Genomic DNA, 10610 nt, shown 5'->3' with positions numbered 1-10610 from the left:
CTATATATATATATATATATATATATGTATATATATATATATATAGATATATATATATATATATATATATATATATATATATATATATATATATATATATATATATATATATAACATACTTTGAAAATTTGTTTTAACTAAACAATTATTTAAATTTTTTTTATTAAAAATAAACTTTTTTTTATTTCAAAAGTAGAACGACCTTTCCTATCTCAAGTCAAATCTAGAAAGCCCAGAAGCATAAGCACGTGACATTTGAGTGCGAGGGAAAAAATCATACTCCGATATAACCATCCTCCTTCTCGATTGATCCCTAATTTTCCAGATTGCTGATTCTTCTTCAGCTATTTATCCTGTTTTTAGTTGTAAACGCTAACTTATTTATTTTCACTTTTTCAATTTTATAACGAAGATAGGAATCATTGTTTCAAGGTATTGACGTTTTTTAGTGAATTGAATACAATTCTTTGACATTTACGATTTTTTTGGACGCAGATACTTGATTAAGAATTATTTTTTTTGAATAAAGCTAATCGTGGAAAAGAGTTTTCTCATTGATAACATGAATTTCGTGAATTGATGAAATTGTGAATGATAATATATGTTAAAGCTGGAAATCTGATTGGGAATGATTGTTTGATTTTCCATTTATGGTGTTTATTGCAGAAATGTAACTTAGAATACTAGATTTAGTTCGTTTACATTTACCCAATTAGTAATCTAATCAAGCTAAATTTACTTTTTTGTGAAGTAGTTTTACATTGAATAAGAAGTTGCGATGATTGCAAGAAGATTTAAATGTGGAAATCAGAGGTTGGATGAATTTTTCCAGTCAATAAAGTATCCTATAAGATTGTATAGGGGTGATTGCTCCAGGTTTCGATTCACTAATGGAGGTTCGATGACGGGGAGCGATTCAATTCGAGGTAATCCAGTGAGAAAACACAAGTTTGAATTGGTTGGTGTAAGAGATTCCAATTGGAGGTCATGGCAGGGTAGACATTTTCGATTTTATAGTTCGGAAGGTGGCGAGGGGAATGCTAGAGATGAGGAACATATATCAGTTAGAGATGGGGTTAACTCTGATAAGAGTGGTGCAAAGCGGACGGAAGCAAGGGAAGATATACGGCAATCTGATCTGCATGCTCGGTTGGGGGAGCAAGATCAGAAGGAATGGCTTAATAATGAGAAGTTGGCTATGGAGAATAAAAGGAAAGAATCCCCTTTTCTTAGTCGCAAGGAAAAGTTTAAAAATGAATTTTTGAGGAGCATTGTTCCGTGGGAGAAGATAAATGTTTCATGGGAAACATTTCCCTATTATGTTCAGTAAATACCCTCAACCATTGCATTCTTTTCTTATATTTTTATGTTTTCTCGATTATATGTTGTTAAAGCTCTGTTTTTCCCAGTGACATTACCAAAAGCCTCTTAGTGGACTGCGTATCATCCCACTTAAAATTCAAGAAAATCACTTCTACTTATGGTTCTTGTTTACCGTCTTCGAGTGGGAAAATACTGCTTCAAAGTGCTCCAGGTCACTTATTGACTTGATTTTAGTTTTAAATGTTTGGCTTTAATTGCAATGCAAAGTATGAAACATGCATTCTTTTTAGTTTTGTTCTTTAAGTGCTGTCTTGTTCTGATCTATAGGCACAGAACTCTATCGAGAGAGATTGATTAGAGCACTTGCACGGGATTTAAAAGTTCCCTTGTTTGTGCTTGATAGCAGTGTGCTTGCTCCTTACGTAAGCTCCTGAGCTAATTACAGATTCTTTGTGGGCAGGATATCTTAAGTGAGCTTAAATATGTGGCTGGTATCAACTTTTCTTTGTTTTGATTATGATATCACAATGCAGGATTTAGGAGATGATGGCATGCCTGAGAATGATTCAGATGATGAACATGTTGTTTCTAGTGACGAGTACACCTCTGAGTCGGATGCTGAAGATGAAAACGATGAAGAGGGGGCAAGCAATGCTGAGACAAAATCAGATGCTACAGAGGATGAGGAAATTGATTTGCACGCATCAGCAGAAGTCCTTGAGAAGCTTATACCTTTCAGCCTTGAAGATTTTGAGAAGGTAATGTCTTTTGTCAAGTCAATAGTTTTTCTTATGATGTGAATTTTTGACGTTTCCCATAACCTTAATATTGTGACATTGTGCTCTCTATATCTTAATAACCTAGTTCAGGAAAAATTATATTGTAATGTTCACGATATTTGAGATAATGAGTTAAATTGGGCAGTAATGATAAAAACCCTAACAAACAACTTGTCATTTTTTGAATCATAATTCTTTTATAAGATTGGTGTCATAGTATTATGTGGCGTAACCGTATTTTGAGGGCACTATTCAATATATAAATGTTAATGTGAAATTAACAAGGGTTAATATGACTTCATGATGTCTATCAATTGAAGCTAAAACATATAATTTAAGAATCACTGAGAAGAGAAGTTTGGAATGAATGAAGAATGTATCTATCATGCCATCATGGTCATGTACTCATATGTCATATATGATGACCCATTAAAACTCTTCCAAATGTTACTGTTCTTATCCTTCTGGTTTCCATGTTTTGTCCTAAGGAGCAGCAATGCTGTTGGCCATGAGCCTATGACTCATAAGGATTGTAGACCTGTATTCTTTTGATGTTGAAGTTGACCCATGTGCTGTAGAAATGTATTCCTCTGTTGTAAGAATTGGGGGAAGCTGCTGTGTAAATCTGTTGCTTTAAGTTGTTGCTGTTTCCAATGAGATACAATAATTTCGTTCTATGATTTACCTTTATGTGGTTTAGTCATTATATCTAAATTTAAATTGTTTGCTTCAGCAAAATTCCTCGTGCTGTAAAGCATTTCATTCATAATGAATTATTCACTTTAAACATGATATATATGCATGCTCAGCTTTTATAGCAACAATATTGCTATGTAGGGGCTTGTGATTTGTTTTTGATTTGCTTGCAGCATATTGACTAAAGCTATTTGTATAGTCCCGCTATTTTCTAGTACATTAGAAGGTTGTAATGTACTTATCAATAGAATTCTATGATTTCAAAGGATAAAGACTTAAGATAAGAGAAAGAAATAAGGCTGTTAAGGCTTCTTAACATTCTTCCCATGATTCCATCGCTCTTGCCATATTTCACTTATAGTTGTTCCGTGTAGGTTTGATTTCCTATATTTGTTATTGAACTAATTCCCTAAGTCATTTATTATATGAATTTGTAGTATGCCTAAAATGGTGGAGAATTAGCCTAAATTTGATTTTTTTATATAAAATTCCCAAGGGGATTAGTAAATTAGGTAATAATGGAATTTGTACAACAACATTTTATTACCCCAATACTATTAAGTGACTTTCACTTGCACTTTCTCCTATACGAGTTTTGGAGGGTTGGATATGGAACTTGATCCTTGTAAAAACCAAGAGCTTGTTTTTGATTGATTTGAACTTCGTTAGTTAGCATCATATAAAACTTTATACATATAAGCAGACCGCATGATTTATTGAGCCATTTTTCTATAGTCCGTTACAATTTGGAACTAAAATACTTTAACTCTTTGGCTTCATCGAGGGTGGACACCAACACTGGAATCTCTCTTAATAAAGTATCAAGATGATTTTCCCTATTAGTTGGTGAGTTTGGAGTCTCGATCTAGTATTAGAAATTATATTCTTTGAGCTATTTTTACTTGTATAATATATATTCGTTGTTGATTGCACCTTCCAAAAAATTAGGTATCTAAAAAAGATAAACATTGAAGCCTTTGTGTAGAGAACTGCATATGTATAATACCAGTGATTGCATTTTAGATCTACGCCAATAGTGAACAAAGAAATAAGAATTGCATTTATAAGAATAATGTAAAAGAATATATGTGCATGGTCATTGGAATTGTGTTGTAGGTTGGTATTAGATAGGACCAAATAAACTATACTTCTTCAGTCCCTTTGAGCTTGCTACTGAAAGTGATATTTCTTCTCACAACATGTCGCTTTCAGCAGCAAACTTAAAGGACTGATGATTAATCTTGATGATCTCTCATATTGATTTGTTTTGGTCATATAGTTGCCTCATATAGTTGAGGGTAAGGTTTTGGCATTGTTGTTATTATATTGTTGTTTACAACCTAATAAGAGGTGGACCTAAATCAAAAATGTTTTTGGGTTCAAATAGTTTGGTGGCACCAACTTATATTAATTTGAAAAAAAAATCGTGACAAAAAAATTGAAATTTTCTTATGGGGGCCTAGGGGTTCCGGGGCCCTTTAGTCGCCCACTAAACACAATAACAGGGTGATGATTGTTCTGTTAATTCTTCTGTGGTGTTTGTTGTTAGTTAATAAGAAGTTTTATTATAAAGTTTAAATTTTAAATGAAGTTGTTTGTATAGACATTTCAAAAGGGTAAGGCAGAGAATTCATGGTCTCTGTTGGCTGAACAATTATTGTTGCTAAAACCAATGCACATTGAATTTTATTTGATATTGTTGTCTATATATCTTTAGAGATAGTGTCGTATCATGAATAATAGTTGTTAATTGATTGTTTGTACCACTACTTATTTTCAGCGAGTATCAGGAGAATGTGAAAGTTCTTCTGAAACCAACACTGGTGACAGCCAGACAGCTGACGAGTCAAAGCGGCCTCTGAGGAAAGGTATTCAAATGCTTTTTTTCTACTGATAATACCTTTATCTTCACTATTTATCGATTTAACCAATAGCGATATTAATGCAAGGTATGGGTTAATTATTGAACGTAATCTGTTTAGGTTGAGTGGACTGTAAGCATGGATCCTGTATTTGGGGTGCTTGTGAAATTTGGGAATTTGAAGTGTTCATTATTCATATTCCTATATATAGAAGTTTTTACTTTTTTGTATTATATGATATATGGCTACAAAATTCTCTATGCTTATCTAGTGCAATCTCAGGTTTAATATAATGTAAAGCTTTTGTATGTAGATCATGTTTTTGTGCTTAATACTAATGGGAACTTGTTCCTTTGGAGTTGAATGTAGGAGTTCATCTTTGTATTTTGAGGTTGTTGCATATATTTGTAATGTTTAAGGCTTTGGCCTTTTAGTTTACAAATTTCTTCCGTTTTTTTTGCTGCTGAAATTTCAATACTTTGAAGTTTGAATTACATTTTGCCAATGCACAATTTTAGCTATTAATATCTTTTGTCATCTATTAGTAAAATTCTTGAAAGTGGGTATTTAGAAATAAAGAGGCAATCCTACAATATTTTACGTATTAGCTATTCTATGTTTTAGCTTTATAAATATGGTGAATAATGGGTATGTTAAATGTCCAAAGTCAAAACTGTTGCAAGTTATGAAAAGGTAGTATGTGATTTGTTCGTCTCATTTGATGACATTATTGGTCTCTTTTGTTAGATTTGGAAGGGATAAGAGAGGTTAGTTGTGGGGAGATAAGTTAATTTTTGCAATCTTGTGATTGCATTGATTATTTTTTGATTTATTGGGTAGGTTTTAATGAGCTGGAAGGATTTTTCGGCTAGAGTAGCATGCCTGATTTCCTTTTTGTATGTCTCTATGAGGTGATTTGGAGGGTGCCTCTTGGTGAAAACTACAATTGATATGCTATTTATCCATTGTTTAGCTTAGAAGGGCACCTTTGTTAATTAATTGCTGATTTTTTTGTTATAGAAGATATTGAAGAGGTTGACCGTTGGCCATTGTAAACCATTTTGATGAATTGAGTTAGTTGTCATGTCCTTATGGTTGGGTTTCATGTATTTTTGTACACTAAGTTTTTAATTTTCTCTTATTTTTTTGATGGTAGCTAGTTGTAGAATCATGCGTCACATAATGAATGAATTTGTCGTGGTAATTTTTGCTGTAGATTCAGTTTCTCTAGTTATTATCAGTGGAACATTGACATGCTTTCAAGTGAATATGCTTAAACCATAGTCTTTCTACTCACAGGTGACCGTATCAAGTACATTGGGCCATCTGTGCAAGTTGAATCGGATGACAGGTCAGAATCTTATCCGTTTCTTGTTTTATGTTTGAAGGAATTTTCAATGGTGTTTCTTAGTAATGCTTTGGTCTATATGGATCTACGTTCAACTACTTTTTTGATTAATTCTTTTGTGAAGTGCTGCCCTGTAACGATGCTATTAAGTTTCTGCTTTGTATCTATGCATGGATGAGCTTTCTTTTGTTATCGTGGACTAAGGAGAAACATCTTGCTTGTTCTGCATGTATCTTTGATGAACTGCTTTATAATTGTTATTTTTTACCAATGCAAAGATCTAGTGTTTCTCCTATGTGCTAAAGAAAAAGAATATTTTTTCATTCTGCTATTATAGCAAACCTCATCTTTTGGGAATTGGAATTAAGATTTTGGCATTTTGATTGTATAAGTTTTGTGTGAAATACGAATTCAGTATTTTGTTTCCTACATAGGGACAAAAACTGATAGGTTTTCAATTTAAATTGATGCCCAATTCTTAATGGGGTAGTATTTTAGATGTTTTTTGTTTCTAGATTTCGTAATGGTGTCAGTAGATGGTGCATAGGAGAATGTGATGGCTGAAGAAATTCACCAATCTTGTTTAAGGGTGTGTAGGTAATGCATAAGCAATTAATTTGTACAAGGAGGAAGAGGATATGTGTTTTTTGTGCTCCTTCATTTCCTCTAAGAGAAACCTTTACCAATATCCCTACCTATACAAATGACTCTGCCCTCATGTAATTAATTAAAATGTACAATGCATCACAGGATTTTATTGGGGAAGATTTCAACATCTGACGGACGGATGAACGCTTATACTGTTATTCGTAGCAGGTGGGTTGATAAGTTGGCATATTGAGTTGGGGAAGTACCCAATTGATACATGAGAACACATTACTTAATCCCTTTAATCCAAAATATAAGCCGTTTTTGATACTAAACATACATAAAATATGATAGAGTCTATTTGAATCTAATTGTCAAGAAGTGTTCTTTTGTAGGGGCGATTGCGCTGCATGTGATTCATTGTGGGTTCCCTCCTCGCGCTTCCTTGCTTTTAATCATCGTTGTTTCTCTATTGTCATTTGTGTGTTGGGGTTAGGATGTGCCTAATGGATTTGCTAGCTCCTAGCAACTTTATTTAAGGCAATTTCTTTTGTGGTGCTTTAGGTATTATTTGTAAGGTTTAAATTTTCTTTTAAATTTTTTTGAAACATATGCTCTTCGCAAGTTGAAAATTATGTTAATAAAACTGAATAAAATATGAAAAGCTGAAAATGCTTTAGGCCAATGTCACACGATTCGCGATTCGGTTTGATTCGCTGTATGGATTCGGATTCGCGATTCGCTAGTCGACATATGAACCAATTATGAAGAGGAAAATGACGTTTGTTACCTTATTCACACGCACGCTTATACAGACGACCAAGAACAAAAGGTTTCATGATCAGAATGTCTGTTTGGCTTGAATTCTAAGTAATCTTGATCGACTACTTATCCCTGCAAAAAGGCACTAACTCCTTTAAGGAATGCAGGGCCTAATCCTCACAATTCTCTCAATGATCAACGTGATCTTGGAGAAGTATGAATCTGTGAAGGCTTGAACACACTCAACCTTGCAAGACAGAAAATGGAAAACAGAAACAGATTCAAACACTTTGTTCTCTGAATGAATGATTGAATTACTATAAACGTTGATGAATGAATTGAACTCCCTACAATTTGTGAGGAGAGCCTTATTTATAGATTTGGCTTTCATCCTATAACGACTATAACAATCAAGAGAAAGGCGCTTAAATCTTAACCGCTATAACAGAAAACATAAGCCTTAAAACAGAAAGGTTGAAGGTCTGCTGGGCCTTTTGTGCTGGGTCTTCTGTTTGCGTTTGGTAACACTAGGCTGTTCCTTATTCCTCCTCTTCCAGATACAGAACTATGTATGCTTTCCTTAAGGCTGTATCATGTATATTCATAGTACTGAGTAATTGTTCCTCAGCTCTTTGTTCATCAGCTTCCTTTGCTTGGGCTGGGCTGGGTTGAGCTTCAATGCTTGTGTCTTCATTGCTTGTGTTCTCAGCATTGTTCCCAGCATCAACCTTGTGTTGTTCATATGAAGAGGGTGGTCTTGTTGCAACATATATGTTGTTCGTTCGCTTAGGTTGTTTATTTTAATATTATTTTATATTTTATTTAAAAGGTTAAACATTTAATAGGGGAGTGGTACAACTGTCAAGTACAATTCTAAAATAAATATAAAAATAATTTAAACTAAATAGGGGAGTAGTACAATTGTCAAGTACAATTCTAAAATAAATATAAAAAAAATTTAAACTACGTTCACCTTTTTAAAGGAGTATTAATTTGAGAATTGTCTATGCATGGTACACTAAGAGTTTGACTCTTTCTCTTTAATTTATTTTCATGTCTTTCCAAAAACCATTTATGTCTTCTTCTTGCCATTAAAGAGGCCTTTAATGTTCAAATAAAACCCTTTACCCTTTCCTTCTACCTTTGCTGGGCTTTTCTTATTGCTGCCCTCTTTTCTCATTTGAGGTCTCCGAAAATCGATTCGCTCCCATTGGCGATTCAACCGGCGAACTAACCACGATTCGGGTCGAGCGAACTGAATCGTGATTCGTGGGTAAAACCACCGAATCATGTGACACTGCTTTGGGCTTATGTTGGTCTTTTTGGTTGTCATTAGACCTGGTAGATGGACGGGGCACAGGGCAGGTGGATGTGGGCGGGTCAAGAGATGCTAGTATAATGTGTTTGCAGGTGCGGGGCGAGTCGGTAATAAGCAGGTTGTTATTGCATTTTTAAAAAATGGGTCAATAGCAGGTTGTCATTGGGCTTGGTTACATTTTGTACTCCATATACTTGAAGATGGTATGGAAAATTTTTCTGATTGTGCTTGGGAGGATAGAAAAGATCACCTTCGAAGTTGATGGTGCTTAATGATCCTTTAAGAATTTATGCTATTTTTGGAATCTTGGTGTCATGAATATTCCATGTTAGGATTATTGCCCTGGTGGTTGCCACAAGATTGGACCACTTTCTATTCCATAAGACTCCGTCTACTTAAGTTATCTGAAATTTATCAAACAGGAATCTTTTTTTTTTTCCTTTGATAAGATACATGGAAGTTGAGGGGGAATTGTTTGGCAAGAAGATGTTGGGCTGGAAATATATCGTTTTGCAATTTTTTTCGGCATCTCCATGCTTTTCTTGTTTTAATTCTGAGTTTAGGTGGATTCATTGGGTAGTTCTCTTAGGAACTTATATTTCAGGAGCGTTTAGCTTTGGTGGAAGTTGGGTGCATGATGAACTTTAGCCTAATATTTTCTACCTGATTGTTCCTTTTTGCAAGGTTTGTTCTAGTGTTTCTCATCTTGTCATTCTTTGTAAAGGTGAGATGTGTGTGGCGGCTACTGGGTATCTACCTTGGATTAACATTAAACTCTAAATTAGTAGACCAATAAGATGCTTTTGCCCCATATTTGTTGTGCTTGTGAAGATAGTTGTTTTTGTTTTGGTTTGTAAAGTGGCTACTTGTTACAAAAAAATTAATTAGTGTTCACATGAGAACGTCGATTGGTTGGTTTAGCTTCTTTTCAGGACAATTTGGAGACTCGTTGTATTGGTTATAAAGGATTTTTTGGGTTTATAATGTATATAGATCTTATTGCTATTTTTTGGAATATTTGGTTGAAGAGTAATGATTAGAATCAAGATTTCATTTTTATCATCTTTCTGTGTTTGTGGCATTACACACTCACTGACATGGATTTATTGAGCAGGAACACTTATTTTAACTTTGACATGAATAAAAGTGGACCTTTGGGCTCTGGTGTTTTTACGCTTGAGTCCCATAATAATGCTTTTTATGAGGGAATTGAAAAAAGGTGGCTTGTTTTCAACATGTGTATAGCACATTTCTTACACATGTTGGTGAGAGTTCTACAAGGGTTATCCTACTTGTGAAGCTTGTGGTGATCCTTATTTAAACTTGGATGGCAAAGGGATAGTGTTAACAACATACTTATCCTTTGGATTGTTAGAAAAAACTAGATTGTGCACATTCATATATTCCCATGTCTATTGTTGGAGATGTTCATGGACATTTTCCAAGCATTGGCGTCAAACAATGGTGGGTAGGAGGTGCATGACTTGTTAAAAAATATATTTTGGCTGCTTTACTATAAGGGGGTGTTTGTTATGGGAAGAGAAAATGTAATTGAAAGAGAAATGATAAAGAGGGGCAAAGGTCTAAAGGTTGTAGTTATTTGTTGTTTGATACAACAATGTAAGAGAATAGATAAAGAGGGGGTGTTTTCTTAATCCTTGAATGCTTCAATGTTCTTCAAATTAATCATTTAACTATCTTCTCTCACCCCCATCATCTTCTCACCCTTCACATTCGTTGGCCTTTTGGTCGAATCCTCTGTGTCCCCAATTCCTCATTTTCTGACAGATTTTTCGTACTCTTTTTTTCTCTCACTAAATAGTTAAATTGAAGAATCTAATAACAAAATTGGTCAAAATCTACTCTTTTTCTTTCCTCTAATAGCAAACTTTACAGTCATAAAAATTGTGCTTAATATGTAGCATCACGAACCT

At 34.1% G+C, this 10610-nt stretch overlaps 1 protein-coding gene across 5 annotated transcripts in view; it reads left to right on the top strand.

Annotated features, from left to right (window-relative positions):
- Positions 1 to 225: 225 nt before the first annotated feature.
- Positions 226 to 10610, top strand: part of LOC130805036 (uncharacterized) — a 30217-nt gene continuing 19832 nt past the window's right edge. Inside the window, exons 1-8 of one of the 5 annotated variants that reach the window (XM_057669634.1) lie at positions 226 to 432; positions 755 to 1326; positions 1410 to 1534; positions 1651 to 1745; positions 1857 to 2081; positions 4579 to 4666; positions 5960 to 6011; positions 6759 to 6824. In XM_057669634.1, coding sequence (XP_057525617.1) covers positions 779 to 1326; positions 1410 to 1534; positions 1651 to 1745; positions 1857 to 2081; positions 4579 to 4666; positions 5960 to 6011; positions 6759 to 6824 — 1199 coding nt within the window. In that variant the 5' untranslated portion in view covers positions 226 to 432; positions 755 to 778. The other 4 variants (XM_057669633.1, XM_057669637.1, XM_057669636.1 and 1 more) reach the window with 4 other exon arrangements.

The sequence above is a fragment of the Amaranthus tricolor genome, chromosome 2 (assembly GCF_026212465.1).
Source record: "Amaranthus tricolor cultivar Red isolate AtriRed21 chromosome 2, ASM2621246v1, whole genome shotgun sequence".
Lineage (NCBI taxonomy): Eukaryota > Viridiplantae > Streptophyta > Magnoliopsida > Caryophyllales > Amaranthaceae > Amaranthus > Amaranthus tricolor.
The sequence above is the reverse complement of the archived record's forward strand: the minus strand, read 5'-3'. Positions and strand labels throughout refer to the sequence as shown.